The sequence below is a fragment of the Primulina tabacum genome, chromosome 5 (assembly GCF_025594145.1).
Source record: "Primulina tabacum isolate GXHZ01 chromosome 5, ASM2559414v2, whole genome shotgun sequence".
In the NCBI taxonomy this organism is placed as follows: domain Eukaryota; kingdom Viridiplantae; phylum Streptophyta; class Magnoliopsida; order Lamiales; family Gesneriaceae; genus Primulina; species Primulina tabacum.
This window is the reverse complement of record NC_134554.1, coordinates 21,408,632-21,432,359: the sequence shown is the minus strand read 5'-3', so window position 1 is coordinate 21,432,359 and position 23,728 is coordinate 21,408,632. Positions and strand designations below refer to the sequence as shown.

At 40.1% G+C, this 23,728-nt stretch overlaps 1 protein-coding gene and 1 long non-coding RNA gene across 2 annotated transcripts; both read left to right on the top strand.

Annotated features, from left to right (window-relative positions):
- The first annotated feature begins 1,743 nt into the window (after nt 1-1,743).
- On the top strand, nt 1,744-10,364 carry LOC142547284 (uncharacterized). Its single transcript, XM_075655491.1, has 5 exons — nt 1,744-1,961; nt 9,373-9,487; nt 9,605-9,694; nt 9,788-9,886; nt 10,040-10,364. Exons 1-5 carry the CDS (start codon nt 1,894-1,896, stop codon nt 10,139-10,141), a joined length of 474 nt encoding a protein of 157 aa, XP_075511606.1. The 5' UTR covers nt 1,744-1,893; the 3' UTR covers nt 10,142-10,364.
- LOC142547285 (uncharacterized) lies at nt 4,895-8,302 on the top strand. Its single transcript, XR_012820643.1, has 3 exons — nt 4,895-6,459; nt 6,549-6,667; nt 6,745-8,302. It is a non-coding gene; the product is annotated as an uncharacterized LOC142547285 (long non-coding RNA).
- Nucleotides 10,365-23,728: the final 13,364 nt, after the last annotated feature.

Below are 23,728 nucleotides of genomic sequence, written 5' to 3'. Positions count from 1 at the left end.
AGGGGACTGCCGAGTTACGTTGCTAAGGGGATGTACACGTCAATTAAGATGGTGTCTAAGTGCTGGAGTCGAATCTTGGTTGGTCTAGGTGAGGGCTGAGCGGATTGGTTGGAATACCATAACAGTTAGGTGACTAGATCGAGAGGCTGTGGTGCGCTGACTGTGCAAGGGTCGTCCCTAGTCCTGGACCAGACCCTGGTGAGTCTGATCAGTGGCCTAGGATGGCTCGAACATGGCTGGAGTTAGTGAAGAGGTCGTTTGAGTGAAGGGTGCTAAGGTTGTTCTCAGTTGGGGCATTGTGGGTGGCTAACGGTCGTGTGCGTCGTGCAATGTGCATGGGGCTATGAGCTTGGGTTAGGCGGTCTAGGAGGGTCCTAAGGTGGTCCAGGAAGGGTTTGTCCAACTCTGGAACGAGTTGGTAGGGCCTAGAGTCGAAGCGTTGCACGTTTGGTGGACTAGGGTTGAAGTTCGTGAGACATTGGAAATTTCCAGCAACCTTTGGGCATGGGTCGTAGGTCATACATGATCTGGAACGTGTGGTTTAGGGGCTGGACATGTAGATTTAAGTCATATTCCAAGTTAGGAAAAGTTTGGTTGAAATTCGGGTTAAAATTGGAACCCCGGTGCAAGTTTTAAAACGAATTGTATAAGTTTTAGAATGAGCTCGATTTTACGTCTAAGAAATGCTTACTATTATGTTTTGAGGTGTTTTAAGGAGTTTGGTTGGCTTCGGGTCGAAATTTTGAGGTCCAAGGGTAAAATGTTCATTTAGGATTTCCAGGGGCAAAACAGTCATTTTGCACCCAGGTCGAGTTTTTAGTCCTGGCAGCACCCTGATCACAAATTTATCATGTTTTTAAACGTTAAGTATCACGAATATGATTTTTATGTAATTATGAAAATACGTTATATGTTTGATTTTAAGGAAAAACTACGTATGTGCATGATTTTGATAAGTGATGAAAATGATAATGTTTTTGAAAGATGAGAGTTGGTTGTGATTGACAATATATGTATACAATGAGCTGTAAGGACAAAGCTCAGTGGATGGGTAATACTGTCGCTGATGTCCCTGTCGTCGGGTACCACAGTTATATATAGAAGAATCCATCGAATAAAGCTGATACGATAAAGCTGATACGAATGTCACAACTAACGAACTGAATTAAATTAAGAAAATGTATATGTATATGATGATTATGATGAGACATATTTTGACACGTTATGTATTTATACGATATGTTTACGTTTACGCTTTTAAGATCATGAAATGTATGTTCAGTACAATAATTTTCACTGTTACATGTTATGTATATGTATTCGTTATAACGTTACAGATGTGTTGAATCTTTAGACTTACTAGGTGTGAATGATGCAGGTGAACATATTGATAAGGAGATTGGAGGTGCCGAAGACTGAGTAGCCAGGGTTGTATGTGTGCACGCTAACCCGATGGCCTTATTTCTTCTGCACATCATGTTTATGAGATATGAGTGATTATTTGATATTTTCAAACTGTCTCCTTTATTATTGATGATTTTCGACAGGAGTTTTGATAATATTTTTAACTGCAGTATTTTAAAAATAGATGATTTACAACAATTGTTGCATGCATGCTTGTAAATATTTATTTTCGAATGGTAGCTTTTAATGAATAATTAAGTGCACAAAAGGTCATTGGAAGGGAAAAAAAAAATCAACTATAAAAAATTAATTACTTGTTCAAATAATTATAAGCGAGAATTAAATAAGAACTCCACAACTCAACCATTACAAGACCCCCTCGAATCTCTCTCATTCTTCCCCCATTTGAATCTCCGGTCGCTTAGAGAGAGAGAGACGGGAGTGTCTGAGAGTGATTTTCTGGGTCTTCCTTCGATCCTTACAGCGGCAATGGCTTTCTTGTCTTTCCTCGGGAGACTCCTCTTTGTCTCGGTCTTCATTCTCTCCGCTTACCAGGAGTAAGACCTCAGCTTCTACTCCTCTCTTTTACTCAGATCTGCGCTTCCTTCGCGCTCACTCTGTGCATACATCTCTTGATTCTTAGTGGGTTTAAATATATTTTGTATGCATGTATTTGATGGTTGTGTTTCCAGTTTTTGTGGGTTTTAGTGAGGTATTTGCTGAAAGAAGACGTGAGTTTTGCTCTACTTGGCTTCGAGTGGGAGATTCAGATTGATTGGATCTAATTGATTTTTGCCTGATTTTCGCCTTCTGACTCTGAATCGCTGAGGGTTAAAAGTTGTGCTACAGTACACAGATTTGGTTCTGATATAAATATATTTTCTTTTCAGTTTAATACGTGTTGAATGAATAATTTGCCTCGGTTGAAATATTTTGGGCTTCTATTTAGGTGTATTTCTATGTTGGTGCTGTCTTTCTTCAAGCTCCTTATTTGTTATTTTGTCCTTTTTTGGTTGAGTGAATAGATGTGATCTTTAAACATGTAAATAAGAGTTGGGTTGCATGAATTGAATTTGATGGTTACTAAATCACTGGCTGTCCCAGGTTGAGGGTGCACTACATGTAATTTCTAACATTTTTCAAGAGCAAGTCATGCGTAATTTTTTTTTGGGTATGGGAACTGCTCTTCTTGCTCCCTTGCTAGATCTGCTTCTGTTATATTCCTGTTGAGACATCGTATTCTCGCACTCAATACGCAGCAGAAGTTCAAAATTTTCGTTTCGACGATCAAAACGTTGCTTGGGCGTTGTGTGTTTGAAATTTCATTCATAGGGTGCAAGGGTTTATACCTGCACGTATACAACGTTGGACTCCAAACGTTTTCGATTTTTCATCAGAAATAGCCTTTCTTGTAAATCTCTACAAACGGTGCTTCAACCTTGATCGCCTAATTAAGTCCACGATCGAAGAGTGTCCTCCTCGCTTGGATTGCACTAGAAATCGCAAGCGATTTGTGCGTTGCGATTAGAGTCTCCGAATTTCGAAAATACGGAGACAGTGCGGCGCGGCGGCGGAAGAACAAGTGGCTGAAAATTTTCCCTTGAAGATCAAGGTGGTCAAAAGTTGATGCGAGGAAATGAGAGAGCTTTGTTGTGTTTTTGTGTGCAAAACTTGTGATTTGATTTATGGCCTCTCATGGTGTATATATAGAGGTTGGATTAGAAGCCCCTCTTACACAAAGACTTCCTAATCCTTGTGGTACTAGGACTCTACAATTTTTTGTTATTTTAAATTTCTTATATTGTTATTCATTATATTATGTGTTTGTCAACTATTGATGACACATGATATATATATATATATATATAATAATAATAATACTAATAATAATAATAATATATGTACATGTTGGTAGTCACCACTACTAATACCAACATTTAATTAGTAAATTCTAAATTCACTAAATAAATGATTCCGAACTCATCATAGCCCTAATCGACGATCCGAGATGCCGATGTATCAAGGATACAAATCTTGTTCATATAATGAAAATTGAAAATTTCGAATATCAAAATTTTCACTCACCATATTGTCGACTGCCAGTTTGTGAACTCATTCACATAACAGGCGGTTCCACTCTCCTTCCTTAATTAGCTATTAAACTAAATTCTATTTCTTTCATCTTATGGAATCAGCTCATAAATTCCTTTATAAGCTTCCTGTTTGATCCCAATCAAACAGTGTTCTAAATGGCGGTGGAGGCGGCGAGCAGGTGAGCGAGACAGGCAGTCAATATTTTTAAGTTGTAGTTAACAATTTTAAAAATCTAGTCAACAATTTTAAGAACCTAGACAACAATTTTAAAAACTTAGTAAACAATTTTAAAACCTAGTCAAAGTCAACTAATTTTAAATATCAAAACCCTAACACATCTCACTTTCTTTATTTTATATTTGGTTTTAACTCTCAAGTCTCAACGACCACACAGTCCGCCGCCCGCTGCACGTCGCCGCCGCCGACTGGCGCGAGCAGTCAGAATATTCAGGTTAGGCATTGCCATAGTTGTAAAAAGCGCTCGCCTCGCTCGCTTAAGCGCGAAGCGAGGCGAGGCGCTGTAGATGCGCTTCAAGAGAATAGAAGCGCATCAGGTTGTGAAAGCCCACGCCTCACTGCGCTTCAATTTTGTTTGTTGGGCGAGCGCTTGTGCGCTTCAAAGATGCTGCAGGCTTTTTTATTTTTTAAGACAGCCCAGGTCCAAAATCCAATTTTAAGCCCAGCCCAATTGTAAAATTAAATTCTCTAAGAAATAAGAACAGCCATGCGTATAGTCTCATGCGTATATTCTCTGCCCAAGTCCAGTCTCCACGGTCTGCATCTACTTTACGCTGCGTCTCTTCTCTGCCGCCACCGCCGCCTTGGTGTTCCCTTTTCCTTTGCTATTCAAAAATTGGTTAACCCTAATTGATAGTATTTTGTTTATTTTGGCGTGACATAGATTTGGAAGATGAAGATGATAATTATAATGACATTTGATATTTCATCTATCACATTTTCAAAGACTTTTTATTTTATTTTGATTTTTTTGATAATATTTTGTTTATCGCGCTTTTTTCCGTAAAGCGTGCGCTTCGCTTTGCGCTTTGCGCTTGAAGCCCCAAGACACTTGAGCGCTTTTTTGCGCCTCGCGCTTTTGACAACTATGAGCATTGCATATCTATTGTTTATCATACTTTTTTTTGTAATATTTCAGATTTTGTGATTTCAAAAATAAATTTTTTTTCCTATTATTAATTTATTATTTTATTATTGATTTATTGTTGAAGATTAATAGCGGAAAAAGATAAACAAACGGAGTTGGAATTTAAGCCAAAGTCTAATGATATTGTTTGGGAATATGGGGTGTTGTATAGTAAAGAGAGAATGGATTGGATCATATGCAACTTGTGTAAGAGGCTTATTAAAGGAAGAGTTTATAGTATGAAGCATCATATTGCGGGTATTTTAGGACAAGTTGAACTATGTTTTAAAGTATCCGATGAGGACAAAAAAAGAGTGAGAGACTATCTTGAAAATAACAAGAATATAAAGCGTCAAAGGGTGGAAGAACTAAAAGAAGAAAGGGCGGAGGTAAACATATGTGTTGATGAAGAGGATGGCGATTGTCAAGTGGTGGAAGATAATTCAAAAAAAAGCCAAAGAACCTCGGGCCTATTGTTAAGTGGACATCCGCAGTCGATCCAACTAAGATAGGACAACAAAACATAAATGATGCCTTGAAGTTAGTTTACAAATGATATGCATGAGTATGTTGCTAGATGGGTATACGAAACGGGGATTCGTTTTCATTCAATTGACAATCAAAGTTCTAGACAACTTGTAGAGGCGATTGGCCAATTCGGTCCGGGATACAAACCTCCAAGTCAATATCTTTTAAGAGAGCCACTTTTGAACCAAAAAGTTGATCGGACCAAATTTTCTCTAAAAAATCATGAAGAAGAGTGGATGAAAAATGGAGGTTCAATATCGCAAGAGGAGAAGCATTATGAATATATGTGTTAATTGCAAGCTAGGCATTTCATTCCTTGGTTCTATTGAAGAATCCATGGAGGCACACACCGGGGTTTATATATTTGAGTTTGTTGAAAAATATATCATTGAGATTGGCCCGCAACATGTTGTTCAAGTAGTGACTGATAATGCCACAAACAATATGGCGACGGTGGATTTATTGAAGGTTACACAACCTCAAGTTTTTTGGACCTCTTGTGCGACTCATACAATCAACCTCATGCTTGAAGCAATTGGAAAACTACTCAAGTTTAGTGGAATACTTGAGAAAGCAAAGGCCTTGACTATATTCATCTATGCACATCATAGAACTTTGGCTATTATGAGGAAATATACTAAGAAGAGTGATATTGTGAGGCCCGGGGTGACTAGATTTGCTACTTCATTTTTGACTTTGGAAAGTCTCAAAGACAAGAAATATCAATTGAGACTCATGTTTACATCCGATGAATGGAGCAAAACAAAGTTAAGGAGTAGTGTGAAGGAGAAAGCGGCGGAAGCGACGGTAACAAGTATATCTTTTTGGAATGGTGTTTCTTTGGCTTTGAATGTTTTCACCCCTTTAGTGAAAGTTTTATGTCTTGTTGATGGTGATAAGAAGAAGCCCTCAATGGCCTTTTTATTGGGTGCTCTTAAACAAGCCAAAGAAGACATTAAAAAGTCTTTCAAAAAAGAGGAAAATGCCATCCGTATTTTGAAGATTATTGATGAGAAAAATCTAAGGATAGACTTGATAGTCCTTTGCATTATGCCGCTTACTTTTTGAATCCATTTTTTTCCTTCAAAGATTCAAGCATATCAAATGACACCAATGTAATGAATGAGTTTTTAATTGTGTTGAGATAATTTTTGCCACTGACGAGGACATGCAATCTACCATTGCTAATGATGAATTGCTGAAGTATAAGAGTAAATCTGGAAACTTTGGAAGAAAAATAGCGGTCGCGGCATATGAGAAGGTGGATGTGTACCATGACTTTGACTCGGGTAAATCTTTTTTTTTATTCACGTCAGTACATGTATTTTTTTTACCTATCTTTGGTTTAATTAATTTTTTTCCTCTTTGCTTTTTTAAGTTGGATGGTGGTCCAGTTATGGTGGTGACACTCCAAACTTACAAAAAATGGCAACGAGATTTCTCTCTTTGACAAGTAGTTCATCGAAGTTTGAAAGAAATTGAAGTCAATTTGAAGGGGTAAATATTGAGAACTAATTCATAAATAATGTTATCTATCATTTTTTTTATTAATAACAATGGTTTTAAATTTTTAGATACATATTAAGAAGAGGAATAGGCTTGAGACATCAAGATTGAATGATCTTGTATATGTCAAATTCAATGCCAATCTTATGAAAAAGAAGAGTAAAATAGAAATGGGTGGAGATTTGCTTCTATCCTCTCAAGCTAGTGAAGCTCAAGGTTGGCTTGTTGATGATGGTGATGAAGATGAGGTCGAGCTGGGTTCAAGACTTACTTGGAGAATGGTAACGGAGGCCTCGAGAGCGGATGAAGTGCTACATCCAAGGAGGAGTGCAAGGAACATCCCCATTAGAGAACTTGACGAAGATTTAGATAAATCGGAGGAGGAGAATGAAGAAGATGTTGATTTTGAGTCCGATGATGAGAGGATCATGGATGTAGTAGATGATGCATATGTAGATGATTTGGAAGATTAGTTATGTTTAGTCTACTACTTGTTCTAACGATGGATAATTGATTGAAACTTTGAAATTTAAACTTAGTTTTTTGGTAAAATTAATTATATTACTTCGTTAGCATAATAACATTAATATGATGATGAATCTTTATTAATTGCACATTATATAGATGATATTATATTGTATGAAGCTTCTTTGTACTTAAACATTATTTAATTGCACATTTTACATAAAAAAATGATGACTATTTGTGATTATACTGCATGATATCTATAAAAATTTACTTAAAAAAATTCGCCACCGCCTCCCGCCATTTACAACCTTGCCGTCAAACTATGGTCGTCAAATTTCAACTCCTTGAATTTTGACTTTCTCAACGGGAACACAAAATCCGATACTTGTGTGACTCTCAATGGTTCAGGGATATAGTTAATCGTGGGTCCACATCTCCACGTGATCTAGAATAACATTTATTCTTGTTCGGGTTTACCCTAGTTAACCCCATTTTTTCATCAACTCCTTGATCAAGAATGTCAGAACTCATTTCTGATTGCACCCATCGAATCGTGGTAAGAGCGTCTAGTAGCATCGTCCCATGATCCCCTAGGTATCATCGATAGTGCCTGCCAGAACCTTTAGTCATGGTTAGCGTACAGTACAGTCTCTTCAACATATATATCTCGATCGAATTTGCAACCATTGATATATTGAGAGTTGCATTTGAATTCAATAACGATACGATTTATCTTTGAATACTAATAGTAGCATGATATGTGCAACTAGGAGAACAAATTTCCCTAAAGTGCATTTTTGCTCTAACAAGAGACTCTTTGCACTATTAACTGATCATATCACATAGGATATCTTCACCCATAGGCAAATGGTGAATCCCCGACTACAATACATTTGCTCCTTTGTATTTCGAACCTCGCCTCCCGATTACCCTCAATGGAGTCCGTAAACGGGTCAAAGTGCATGATAGTACATTGTCCTAGGTCAAAGGACTAATGGTGTACAACCATTACCATGGACTACTCTACTCGATATGTGAGAACCACTTGGACAGTCCGAGAGATGGTTGTTCAGTGTATCATTATATGATCACCCATCTGTGTGAATGGACATCTCCATGCCCTTCCTAATGGAACATGACGTTTACATTACAGATGCTAGTCTCGAGTTCGATCGACCTTTATCCTTGTTCTAGGCGGTTAATTCGACTAGGAGGAACATGTTTAGAATATACGGTACACTTCTCAAAGAGTTTCATGTTATTACGTTGCGAGACAGTACTCATGGTATCTATTGTATATTAAAAGACTTTATTTATGCAACTTGCATGTGTATACAGATAAATATAATCTCATGATCGAATGAAATCGTAAATTATGGTTAAAATAAATATTGTTTTACATTAGAGTCAATAAAAGCTCGAGCTACAAGTTGGCTTGTCGGACATCTACTATAATAATTCCATCAATTATGCTTCATATTATTTTTAGTATTCGTGAGTAAGGGCAGGCACTGGAGTTTAAAATCTTCAAATTTCGTACTTAGTTTTCTGAAACATGTAGGCTTTGTTTGGTTATGTTTATTTTCCCAAAATGTATTTGGCAATGGAATCTATTTTTGGGGGGAAAAAACAAAATTTGTAAAGTTGTTTTAGGTTTTTGTCTCTTTTGACATTGGGTATTTATAATTTATAAATTTTAAAATGTGTTATTTCGTGTTAAAGTTTAAAATAACAATAGGTTGTTTCTCGGAAAGGTTTGAAAAGTTTAATTAAGAATAATGATCATGTTGGGAGGTGATAATTCATATTTAGAAAAGAAAATGAAAATATATTGTAGGGATGTTTTTGTGTTCAATAATAAGTAAATGGTTGGCGCTGATCATCCTCCCTGTCGAAAATTTTGATCCTTCGAATGTTTACTACATAGAGGATGGTCTTGATTGGCATGTGACGACGTTTGTCTTGTACACCCAAATCCAATTTGAGGATCAATTATCAAATTGATCATAGAAAGATGGGTTTTAATTAGTCGATCTGTGAGTTGACAAGGAAATTGTTATCCAGACAAGCCAATGGATTGACCTTGAAACAATGAATACTTGCTAGTGCTAGAAAATAAGTTCAAAATTTATCTATTTTACATTTTTTGAATGATGGGGACAGTTGCCCTTGTAATTGAAACAACAACAATTTTTTTGTGAATTCAATTTATATATTTCTTTATCTAGGTTGAATGAGTTTGGAGCTGATGGAGGGCCAGCAGTGAAGGCTTTGAAGCCTAAGTTCAATATATTCTCGAAGCATGTTGCAACCCAGACCGGGATCCAAGTGCCGCGAGTGGAAGTAAGAATTGCTTTCCCAAACTTCTTTAATCTAATTTTGGAAAGTGGACTGGTAATAATCCTATGTTTTAAAAAGATCAAACTATAGCATTCTTATGACTTGTGAACTTTGTGTCAGATGAAACATTTGATCATGGGCGCCATCGTGATGAAGTCGCTGGGGAGCCTGCTCTTCGTGTTTGGGAGCATTTTTGGGGCTATCATCCTTGTATGCCCATTTATCCAATCTTTGTTCATTTAGTTTTTATCATGAAAACTTGATTATTATCTCATCGGTTCTTCCTGTTTCTCGCTCTTATAGCTTTTGCATCAAGCGATCTCAGCACCGATCTTGTATGACTTCTACAATTACGAAGCTGAGAAGAAAGAATTTACTCTACTATTTGTCAAGTTTACACAGGTACAAATTCAACCTTCAACCCAAGGTTATTTTTTGTACTTTTAGATAAATTTACAGGAGTGTCTAGTGTCTACTTCATTTATTTTTCTCTGATGATAATTTCTTATTCTTAGCATTGATAATCCACCGTTTTTTGCTTAATCTCTTAACCAGAGTTTGGCATTACTCGGTGCGCTACTCTTCTTCATCGGCATGAAGAACTCTATACCTAACAGATCACCAAAGAAGAAGGTTCCCAAAGCAAAGACGAATTAAGACTACAAATCGATCAGCATCAACATGTTTTCCTGATTATCCTATGAATCGGGTTTTGTAGGGTTGTATCTTTTGCATCACTCCAATACCTTCAGTAGCCGAGTATACACCTAGCCTATGGCCCTTTTGGGGGAGGTATATGTTTTTACAGCACTTTTTTGCCGACAGTTTTCTTATTAAATCGAATCTTTTTAACTTTATGTGAAGCTTTACGTTTGATTCATATTAACTGGTAACTATTTGATAATGAGATGCTCTAGAGAAGGTTTATGAATTGTAACCTTTAGAGTACCCCGATAACTTTTGAATAGGGTCCTGTGCCTTCAAGCTATTGATACAACTGCTAAAGCTTGCAGATAAGATTGACCCACTTAATCTTCTTTCAGTTGGCTTCGATTTTGCGGCTTCTTTATTTATCCAAACGAAAAAATAACATAACTTTAATTAAAAAAACACTTTTAAAAGCCAATTTAAGCACTTTTCAAAGTATAAAGTTTTTAAATCCAAACGGAGCTCAAGTCTGAAATGAAGCAATGCAGAAGAGCCATCAAGCCCCTTCTTTCGGACAAATTCGGCATAGCGGGAACATACACCTTCATAATCGTCCTGGAGTCCCTACCGAAGAAGCTAGCCACCGAGATCCTTGGTCCTGTACTGCTAGCCAACACCATGTGCTCGACACTTTTGAATTCATCATCTGAGACGGGCTGAAAAAATTATCAAACTATGTTATATAAATCAAACTTTATGATTTTGGCACATTCATACTGTTGGGACATCATATTCTCGCACCCAAGACGCAGCGGAAGTTTAAAAATTTTGTTCTTGAGCGTCGTGTGTTTAAAAACATCCATAGGGTGTTTAGAATTATACTTTTGCGTTCTTAACGCTGGACTCCAAACAAGTTCGATGTTTAGACGGATATATCCCTTATTATAAATCCCTACGAACGGCCCTTCTCATTTGATCGCCTAATTAGGTCCACGATCGAAGACTATATTCCTCGCTTGGATTTGCACTAGAAAATTCAAACGATTATGCGTTGAGACTGTAATCTACGAATTTCCAAAATCCGAAGACGAAGCGGTGTGGCGGTTGAGGGATGCACTTGGCCGAAAGATTTTCTCAATCAAATTGTATCTCTTGGTCGAGAGAACTCAACATGGCCGAGAGCCTTTTTATGGAAATTTTTATTGATTCACAATCAATCAATATTTTTTAAGCTAATCAAGTCATTAATTAAAATTAAATTACAAGACTTAATTTTTGCTTACAACTCAACATGGCCGAGAGTTTTTTTTCAATTAAGGAAAGAAGATCTTTTCTTTTGTGTGCAAAATAATGGTATTTAATTATGAGTCCTAGTGGTGCATATATAGAGTGAGACTCCTAATCTAATTAGGCATTCATCTCCCACAAGGACTCTACTAATTTCATTATATTTAAACTTTCATATAATTAATATATAATGTATTTGTTAATCTTTAATAATAAATGATATAATAATATCATGTACACATATTTTATATCACCATATAAAATATATACATGTATATGTATATTAAGTTAAATAACTATTATTTAATTTATGAACTTAACTCATTGGTTAATTTAAATTCTAGACTCTTCTAGAATATTTATGGGAATTTTTGTATTTTAGTAGTCACCACTACTATCACAATCATTTAATTAGTAAATTCAAAATTCACGAAAAAAATAATTTCGAACTCATTATAACCCTCATCGACGATCCGAAAGCACCGATGTACGAAGGATATAAATCTTGTTTATATAATGAAAATCGAAAATTTCGAAGATCAAAGTTTTCACTTACCATATTGGGCAGCTGCCAGTTTTAGTGAACTACTTCACAAAACATGTAGTTTCACTCTCCTTCCTTATTTAGAAATCATGCTAACTTCCATTTCTTCCATCCTATGGAATCAGCTCATAAACTCTTTTATAAGCTTCCTGTTTGATCTCCATCAAACTGTAGTCGCCAAATTCCAACTCCTTGAAATTTGACTATCTCAACGGGAACACAGAATCCGATACTTGTGTGACCCTCAATGGTTCAGGGATACAGCTAGCCATGGGTTCTCATCTCCATGTGATTCAGAATAACATTTATTCTTATTCGGGTTTATCCTAGTTAACCCCATTCTTTTCATCAACTCCTTGATCAAGAATGTCAGAACTCATTTCTGATTACACTCATCGGATCATGGTAAGAGCGTCTAGTAGCATCGCCCCATGATCCCCTAGGTATCATTGATAGTGTCGAGGACCGAAAATCCTAGCTTGAAAATTTGCGGAAAATTAAAAATTTTTCTTTTATAATAAATGGAGTGCCTCAACCATAAAATCAACTGATGAATCAAGTTCAATGTTTTAAAAAAAATATAACAGCGGAAGAAAATAAAGTTTGTCAAAAATAACAATTCAAAGAATGTCAAATAACTGGTAAAAATGTTTGAGCATAAAATGGCAGGTGCTGAAACTGAGGTCCTCGGGTGCCACTACTGCCGACCCAAGCTGGCTCACTGATCCCCGCCCTCGGCCCTGGTCTCAACAGTACCTACAACAATCAAGTCTAGTGAGCCTAAAGACTCAGCATGCAAATATCGTAGGTAACGAGTAAATACTGAAGTAAAATGTGCATGGGATAAAATATCATGTCATGAGATATACTGAAAATAACTTGTACTGAGCAATTATAATACGTGCATAACTGAACTGAAATCATAGTAAAAATATTTGCTCCTTGGAGCCCTGTACTGAAATAACTGGTAAAAATTTTCTGTTGAGATTATGGTCTACGCCTGTGGCCCCTGCACTGAACTGAACTGATCGGTAACTGGCGACCGGGTGGTACCAAACTGAACTGATCGGTCACTGGCGATCGGGTGGTACCAAACTGAACTGATCGGTCACTGGCGACCGTATAAAATAATGCTCCCATAATAGTGAATTGATCACAAGCCATATCGCATAAATCTCAAAAATAAGTATTTTCTATTTTCATGCACGTAATATAATTAAATGGCATAATGAAAATATCCTGTATATTTTACCAACTGGATTGGATCGCTCCCAGGCTCGCTGCAACCTACATATGCCATGAAAAATATGCAATAGCTTATACTTGTCCAACTATGCAATTTAAGTTAAAAAAATGCGACTATGACGCCTAATGACTTCGTATTTAATCATGACTCCGAACCAACCTGAATCAACACCGAACCGACGTATAGTCATGATTAAAATACGCTTAAAATAATGAAATGATGCTCCTAAAATGATGAGGGTCGAAATCTAGGTGAAATGGAGGCCAAAACATGAAATGCTCTTTCGAGAGTCAATTTGGCACATCGCACCGTAAATTCTCGTACGACCTCAAAAATGATCCGAATCATGAACGGTCGAAAACATGACCTTCCCAACTCAAAGGGGCACTGTCCAGTCCAAGGCCATAGGCTAAAAGCTAACCGAGAACTCGAACGAGCCTCCGAACCGACACAACAACTTGCTGTAAATTTTCAGCAGCTGCAACCTTGCTTGCATCGCGTCGTTTGCGAGACTTTTGGCCATTGGGGCTTGAACCACCGACCAAAGCCTCTCCACAACGTCCCAAAGAATGATTCGAACCATGGCTAAGGGCCCTAGGCCAGCCACAATCCTCACCTTTCCAGCAACCAACCGAAAACTCTTACCGAGGGCCCTCATGCGTGCGTGTGTAGTGTTTTGTTTTGATTGCTGTCTCGTGTCGTTCCAGTGGCCATTTGATTGACCATGGCACGATCTAGACATCTAGAAGCATGGTATGAACAGTGGCTAAGGGCCATAGGCCAACCAAGATCCACACCAAACCAACCAACTCGAAGTACATGTGCTGTCAAAACCGAAGGGGCCGAGAGGGGAGGGGGCTGTTCTTGATGTTTTATGTAAAAACCGATGAGCCATGGACCAAGCCACCAAAAGGGCGACTTAGTCACGTCTTAGACATGCTAGGGGAGTGATCTAACCATGGCTATAGGCCCCTAGGGCAGCCATGATCAGATCCTTTCCCTTGGACAACCAAACTGAATTTTCGAATGGTACAAATGGACACATGTGGAGTTGCTGTCCTTTCCTTGTTTTCCAGCTAGTATGGGGTTAAACCAATGGACAAGTGGGGTCCTAATGCATCCTATTACATGGATAGACGTCGCCTTGGGAGCCTGGAGTCGATCCATAACCTGAAACCACAAAACAAGAAGGAGCCGTGAACTGCACAAGAAAAATCGAAATCTGCATGGATGTTTTTCTGAAAATTCTTTGATGTATTTCGGTTTTGCATGATAAAACCTGATCATGTACTGAAAAATAATTGATAATATGACTTGATTGAGGTTTGAAAGAAATCTAGACATGCCTGGTTTCGTTTCGAAAGAAAACGAACGAAACGACGACGACGCGGCACGGAGGAGTGGAACGTTTCTTTTGTTTTCATTCTTGCTCTCGGTTTTTTTTTCTTCCTTTCTCTCTAGCTAAGACTCACGATTTTACCTCTGAATACACTCTGAATTTCGGTGGTATGGAGGGGAAATAAGTGGTTAAAAGAGTGGAGGAGAATGGTGCAAAATATAAGGCCAAATCAAGACCAAGTCTCCCTCAAATTTGAATTTGAATTGTGGTTTGCTATCAAATCTTTGTTGGATGCTTCTAGAATAGGGTGGCCGAATTCTTGAGTTTATTAGACTAGGAAAATGCTAAATATTTACTTAATTAAGGTGGACCAAGAATTAAAAGATCATTATGCTAATTCAACCAAGAATGGGTCAAAGGGTGATGAGTTGGCAAGGGATAAAACCCTTAATTAAGTAATTTAAATGAGCTTATTTTCTACTCACCTCAAGCAACTTAAATTAAATCCTCAAACCTTCTTACTAACTTAAATGAACTTACTTGCTAGCTAAATTAACTTCTGGAAATATTTCTCGAATCTTAAATTCTATCTCAAAACTCCAACTCCAGTCCGGCCTCACTGAAATAACTGAAAAATCAAACTACTGCAATGAAATAATAAAATAATTAACTTCAAAGAAATGCATTAAAATAATCATGCAATGAAGTCAATTTAATTTTAAAAAATCTAGAATTATGTATGGCTTATACGTAGACTGATTTACGGGTTCTACAATCCTCCCCCCTTAAAAGAAATTTCGTCCTCGAAATTAGAACTCACCGAATAACTCGGGGTAACGATCTCTCATCTCCGACTCAGACTCCCATGTAGCTTCCTCCTCTGAATGATTGAGCCATTTGACTTTGACTCGCTTAACCAACTTGTTCCGAAGCTTCTTCTCCTGACGGTCTAGGATCTGCACCGGTCTCTCCTCATAAGACAAGTTCGGAGTAAGCTGCAACGGCTCGAAATTCAGCACATGCGAAGGATTTGCCATATACTTCCTCAGCATGGAGACGTGGAACACATTGTGTACTCCGGCCAGATTCGGCGGAAGAGCAACACGATAAGCTAGCGTCCCAACTCTGTCAAGGATCTCAAAGGGTCCAATGAATCTAGGACTGAGCTTCCCTTTCTTCCCAAATCTCATGACACCCTTCATAGGTGCCACTTTCACAAAGACATGATCGCCCACTGCAAACTCTAAATCTCTCCTCCGCTGATCGGCATAACTCTTCTGTCGACTCTGAGCAGTCCTCATCCTATCATGGATCTTGACTACTACATCTGCTGCCTGCTGAACAATCTCTGGACCCAACTCTGCTCTCTCTCCTACTTCATCCCAATGGACAGGAGATCTGCACTTGCGGCCATACAGTGCTTCATACGGAGCCATACCAATAGAAGACTGGAAGCTGTTGTTATAGGTGAACTCAACCAATGGCAAGTTCGACTCCCAACTCCCTGAGAAATCAATGACGCAAGCACGGAGAAGATCCTCTAAGATCTGAATAACTCGCTCTGACTGCCCATCTGTCTGCGGATGGAAAGCTGTGCTAAACAGCAACTTCGTACCCAAAGTCGAATGCAAACTCTTCCAAAACGAGGAAGTAAATCTGGGATCTCTGTCAGATACGATAGAAACTGGAATACCATGGAGTCGGACTATCTCTCGGATATACAGCTCTGCATACTGAACCATGGTGAAAGTCGTCTTAATCGGCAGAAAGTGCGCTGATTTGGTAAGACGATCTACAATCACCCAGATAGCATTCGATCCTCTGGCTGACCTCGGCAATCCGGTCACAAAGTCCATGGTAACATTCTCCCACTTCCACTCAGGAATAGGTAGAGGCTTGAGCAAACCTGCTGGTCTCTGATGCTCGGCCTTCACTAACTGGCAGGTCAGACACTCGGACACAAATCGTCTGATGTCCTTCTTCATACCAGGCCACCAATACAATAGCTGCAGATCTTTGTACATCTTCGTACTCCCAGAGTGAATGGAGTACGGGGACATATGGGCCTCTGACAAGATGTCTGCTCGGATAGAATCACTGCTAGGAACTCATATCCTGTCTTGGTATCTCACAATACCATCACTGACTGAATACAAGACACTGCCCTTGGCTTCATCTCTCTTCTTCCACTGTGCCAATTGCTCATCTGCTGACTGACCACTGCGAATACGGTCCATAAGGGAAGACTGAATAGTCAAGGTAGATAAACGAGGAACTCTACCTCGAGGATAAGTCTCAAGATCAAACCTCTGCATCTCAGTCTGAAGATGTTTCTGAATCGTCAAATGAGCCATCACTGCGACTTTCCTGCTCAAAGCATCCGCAACTACATTAGCTTTACCCGGAAGGTAGATAATGTCACAATCGTAGTCTTTCACAAGCTCCAACCAACGCCTCTGACGCATGTTCAGCTCCTTCTGCGTAAAGAAATACTTGAGGCTCTTGTGGTCGGTAAAGATCTGGCATTTCTCTCCATACAGATAGTGCCTCCAAATCTTCAAGGCGAAAACTACGGCCGCCAATTCTAGATCATGGGTAGGGTAGTTCTTCTCATGAGTCTTCAACTGTCTAGAAGCATAGGCTATCACCTTCCCATGCTGCATCAATACTGCGCAAAGACCGAGCTTCGAAGCATCGGTATACAGAACAAACTCACCGGACCCTGATGGCACGGCCAAAACTGGTGCTGAGATAAGAGCTTGCTTCAAAGTATCGAAGCTCTTCTGACACTCCTCGCTCCAAACAAATTTCACATTCTTCTTGGTCAGTGCTGTGAGTGGAACTGCAATCGAAGAGAACCCCTTAATGAACTTCCGATAATATCCTGCTAAGCCAAGAAAACTGCGGATCTCTGATGCATTCTGAGGCACAACCCAATCTTTGACTGCTGCAACTTTTGCTGGGTCTACCTCAATACCACTGCTAGAAACGATGTAGCCTAAGAACGCTACCTTCTCTAACCAGAATTCGCATTTACTGAACTTTGCGAATAATTTGTGCTTCTGCAATGTCTGCAACATTGTGGTCAGATGTCTGTTGTGCTCCTCCCGACTCTTGGAGTAGACGAGAATGTCATCTATGAACACTATCACAAACTGGTCAAGATACGGCTGAAATACGCGATTCATGAGATCCATGAAGATCGCTGGCACATTCGTCAGTCCGAACGGCATCACAAGGAACTCGTAGTGGCCATAACGAGTCCTAAAAGCAGTCTTGGAAACATCAGCATCTCTCACCCTCAACTGGTGATAACCAGAGCGCAGATCAATCTTGGAGAAAATCGAAGCTCCCTGCAACTGGTCAAACAGATCCTCAATCCTCGGAAGTGGGTATTTATTCTTCACTGTAACCCTGTTCAACTCCCGATAGTCAATACAAAGTCTCATAGAGCCATCCTTCTTCTTAACAAACAAGACTGGCGCGCCCCAAGGTGAGAAGCTAGGGCGAATGAACTCCTTGTCCAGAAGTTCTTGTATCTGCTTCTTAAGCTCTGCCATCTCTGTCGGTGCTAGTCGGTACGGCGCTTTGGATATCGGAGCCGTACCTGGCATAAGCTCAATGGAAAACTCCACCTCTCTCTCGGGTGGCATACCAGAGACGTCTTCGGGAAAAACGTCTAAGAAATCTCTGACAATTGGAACATCTGAGGCTGACTGACTGGGTTCCTCGGGGACAGATAAAAAGGTCGCTAGAAATGCCCGACACCCTCTATGCATGAGCTTCCTGGCCTGAACATAAGGAATAATGCGCGGTAAAGGAAAGTACCTGTCCGGCTCAAATAAGAACTGCTCCATTCCAGGCGGTTGGACAAGAACAGATCTCCGCTGGAAGTCTATCAACACTCTGTTCCTCAATAGCCAGTCCATCCCCAGGATGATGTCAAATTCTGGCATCGGTAGCACGATCAGATCCGCATAAACAAGATTACCGTGCAGCTCAAGGTCTATATCTCGTATAACATTGGTAGCTGCCATCTCCTCGCCTGACGGCAACACTACTGAAAAGGCTGTATCTATCCCAATGGTCTGGATCTTGAGAAAGTTTGCAAAGACCTCCGAAATAAACGAGTGAGTGGCCCCTGAATCTATCAAGGCCTTAGTAGCGGAACCAGATATAAAAATTCTCCCTGAAAGAGCGGAGCTCTAAGTTGAATCCAGTAGCTACAAGAACTAAACTTATAGACATGCAATGGTCAAAGTTCTTCTAACTTAAATCTCCAAAATACTACTGAGTAGAGCATGCAATCCTATCACAGTTCTAAGTTCAATCTTAATCCTTATTCCCAAAACACGGAATTTCAAATAATAACTTAAAGTTTAAAGGTACCTGTCAACAACATAGTCTCCGGATTGGTTTCCGCGGCATGGAGAACAAAAACTCTGCCTTGGGTAGGCAGATTCCTCTGAGGGCACTGCAGCAACATGTGGTCTGGACTGCCACACTTAAAACACTTTCCTGAGCCAGGCATACATGCTCCAGTATGGCGGCGTGAGCACTTGGGACAGACTGGGTGCTCATAAGTCCTCGGGGCTGGGCGTCCCCGCTGCTGCTGCTGCTGCTGCTGGCCTCTGTTTCTAGGCGGTCCGTGAAAAGGCCTCTTGTTCTGCTGCTGATGCTGATGAGGAGGAGGGCGGTGTGGTACCTGGACTGGGCGCTTGCCCTGGCGATCCCTCTCGATATCCCGCAGATCCTGCTCTGCGGCTAGGGCTTTGGAGACAGCAATCTCATAAGTAGCAGGGTCAGACACCCTAACATCCCGGCGCAAGATCGGCCGTAGACCCACCAGGAAATGCATTAACTTGGCTTTGGCATCATTCGCGATCAGGGGCACAAAATGACAGCCCCTCTCGAACTTACGGATGAACTCCGTAACCGTCATGTCTCCCTGTCTCAGGCTCAAGAACTCAGTGGTCAACCTGGTGCGCACTTCCTCGACAAAATATTTGGAGTAGAAAAACTCCGTGAAGCGTGTCCATGACAGTGTAGCCAAGGTCAGGGCTACTAACGCTCCTTCCCACCATAAGCGGGCATCTCCACTGAACAGATAGGTGGCACAACGGACTCGGTCTGCGTCTCCCAGCTCCATGAACTCGAAGATAACCTTGAGGGATTTGATCCATCCCTCGGCAATCATGGGGTCAGACGTCCCAGAAAACTCCTTTGGACGCATCTTCATGAATCGCTCGTAAACAGCCTCTGGCCCTGTCGGCCTAGTCACCACCGCAATGTTTCCCGCAAACTGTGCGAAGAACTGTGTCATCCCAGCTAGCATCTGGGCACTCATGTCAGGTGGGGGCGGTGGTGGAGGTGGAGGAGGAGGAGGAGGTGTCTGCCTCTCTTGTCTCTGATCGTCATCGTCCTCGCGACGGTGCTACCACTACCTCTCGGGCGTCCTACTTGACGTCTAGGGGGCATACTGTTCCAACATAACCCATACGTAACTAACATGCATAATTCCATAATTTATTTTAAATGAACACTGAAATGCTGAAAATCTGGTCGAAATTATTTCATGGAAGCGTGCTGTCAAAATAATTCATGCTATAAATAAAATGCTGAACTGTAAAACTTACAGACCGAAGGCGTGGCTTCGTGAGCTTCTCGTGGTCAGTAGTAGTGCAACCCTATACAGAACCACCGCTCTGATACCAACTGTCGAGGCCCGAAAATCCTAGCTTGAAAATTTGCGGAAAATTAAAAATTTTTCTTTTATAATAAATGGAGTGCCTCAACCATAAAATCAACTGATGAATCAAGTTCAATGTTTTAAAAAAATATAACAGCGGAACAAAATAAAGTTTGCCAAAAATAACAATTCAAAGAATGTCAAATAACTGGTAAAAATGTTTGAGCATAAAATGGCAGGTGCTGAAACTGAGGTCCTCGGGTGCCACTACTGCCGACCCAAGCTGGCTCACTAGTCCCCGCCCTCGGACCTGGCCTCAACAGTACCTACAACAATCAAGTCTAGTGAGCCTAAAGACTCAGCATGCAAATATCGTAGGTAACGAGTAAATACTGAAGTAAAATGTGCATGGGATAAAATATCATGTCATGAGGCATACTGAAAATAACTTGTACTGAGCAATTATAATACGTGCATAACTGAACTGAAATCATAGTAAAAATGTTTGCTCCTTGGAGCCCTGTACTAAAATAACTGGTAAAAATTTTCTGTTGAGATTATGGTCTATGCCTGTGGCCTCTGCACTGAACTGAACTGATCGGTAACTGGCTACTGGGGAGTATAAAACTGAACTGAGCTGGCCGGTCACTGGCGACCGGGTGGTACCAAACTGAACTGATCAGTCACTGGCGACCGTATAAAATAATGCTCCCATAATAGTGAATTGACCACAAGCCATATCGCATAAATCTCAAAAATAAGTATTTTCTATTTTCATGCACGTAATATAATTAAATGGCATAAGGAAAATATCCTGTATATTTTACCAACTGGATTGGATCGCTCCCAGGCTCGCTGCAACCTACATATGCCATGAAAAATATGCAATAGCTTATACTTGTCCAACTATGCAATTTAAGTTAAAAAAATGCGACTATGACGCCTAATGACTTCGTATTTAATCATGACTCCGAACCAAACTGAATCAACATCGAACCGATGTATAGTCATGATTAAAATACGCTTAAAATAATGAAATGATGCTCCTAAAATGATGAGGGTCGAAATCTAGGTGAAATGGAGGCCAAAACATGAAATGCTCTTTCGAGAGTCAATTTGGCACATCGCACCGTAAATTCTTGTACGACCTCAAAAATGATCCAAATCACAAACGGTCAAAAACATGACCTTCCCAACTCAAAGGGGCACTGTCCAGTCCAAGGCCATAGGCTAAAAGCTAACCGAGAACTCGAACGAGCCTCCGAACCGACACAACAACTTGCTGTAAATTTCCAGCAGCTGCAACCTTGCTTGCATCGCGTCGTTTGCGAGACTTTTGGCCATTGGGGCTTGAACCACCAACCAAAGCCTCTCCACAACGTCCCAAAGAATGATTCGAACCATGGCTAAGGGCCCTAGGCCAGCCACAATCCTCACCTTTCCAGCAACCAACCTGAAAACTCTTACCGAGGGCCCTCATGCGTGCGTGTGTAGTGTTTTGTTTTGATTGCTGTCTCGTGTCGTTCCAGTGGCCATTTGATTGACCATGGCACGATCTAGACATCTAGGGGCATGGTATGAACAGTGGCTAAGGGCCATAGGCCAACCAAGATCCACACCAAACCAACCAACTCGAAGTACATGTGCTGTCAAAACCGAAGGGGCCGAGAGGGGAGGGGGCTGTTCTTGATGTTTTAAGTAAAAACCGATGAGCCATGGACCAAGCCACCAAAAGGGCGACTTAGTCACGTCTTAGACATGCTAGGGGAGTGATCTAACCATGGCTATAGGCCCCTAGGGCAGCCATGATCAGATCCTTTCCCTTGGACAACCAAACTGAATTTTCGAACGGTACAAATGGACACATGTGGAGTTGCTGTCCTTTCCTTGTTTTCCAGCTAGTATGGGGTTAAACCAATGGACAAGTGGGGTCCTAATGCATCCTATTACATGGATAGACGTCGCCTTGGGAGCCTGGAGTCGATCCATAACCTGAAACCACAAAACAAGAAGGAGCCGTGAACTGCACAAGAAAAATCGAAATCTGCATGGATGTTTTTCTGAAAATTCTTTGATGTATTTCGGTTTTGCATGATAAAACCTGATCATGTACTGAAAAATAATTGATAATATGACTTGATTGAGGTTTGAAAGAAATCTAGACATGCCTGGTTTCGTTTCGAAAGAAAACGAACGAAACGACGACGACGCGGCACGGAGGAGTGGAACGTTTCTTTTGTTTTCATTCTTGCTCTCGGTTTTTTTTTCTTCCTTTCTCTCTAGCTAAGACTCACGATTTTACCTCTGAATACACTCTGAATTTCGGTGGTATGGAGGGGAAATAAGTGGTTAAAAGAGTGGAGGAGAATGGTGCAAAATATAAGGCCAAATCAAGACCAAGTCTCCCTCAAATTTGAATTTGAATTGTGGTTTGCTATCAAATCTTTGTTGGATGCTTCTAGAATAGGGTGGCCGAATTCTTGAGTTTATTAGACTAGGCAAATGCTAAATATTTACTTAATTAAGGTGGACCAAGAATTAAAAAGATCATTATGCTAATTCAACCAAGAATGGGTCAAAGGGTGACTAATCCCTTAAATAATTTAGTGAATAAAACCCTTAATTAAGTAATTTAAATGAGCTTATTTTCTACTCACCTCAAGCAACTTAAATTAAATCCTCAAACCTTCTTACTAACTTAAATGAACTTACTTGCTAGCTAAATTAACTTCTGGAAATATTTCTCGAATCTTAAATTCTATCTCAAAACTCCAACTCCAGTCCGGCCTCACTGAAATAACTGAAAAATCAAACTACTGCAATGAAATAATAAAATAATTAACTTCAAAGAAATGCATTAAAATAATCATGCAATGAAGTCAATTTAATTTTACAAAATCTAGAATTATGTATGGCTTATACGTAGACTGATTTACGTGTTCTACAGATAGTGCCTGCAAGAACCTTTAGTCTTGGTTAGCGTACAGTACGGTCCCTTCAACACATATATCCCGATCGAATCTGCAACCATTGGTATATCGAGAGTTGCATATGAATTCGATAACGATGTGATTTATCTTTGAGTACTAATAGTCGCATGGCATGTGCAACTAGGAAAACACCTTTCCCTAAAGCACATTTCTTGCTCTGGCCAGAGACTTGTTGCACTATTAACTCATCAGATCACATAGGATATCTTCACCCGTAGGCGAACGGTGAATCCCCGACTACAATGCATTTGCTCCTATGTATTTCGAAATACACCCAACCTCGCCACCTGATGACCTTCGATGGAGTCGGTAAACGGATCAAAGTGCATGCTAGTACGTATAGCCCCTACATTGTCCCGGGTCAAAGGACTAATGGTGTACAACCATAACTGCGGACTATTCCACTTGATAAGTGATAACCACTTGGAAAGTCCGAGTGATGGTAGTTCGGTATAATCATCATATGACTAAACATCTGCATGTTTGGACATCTTTATGCCC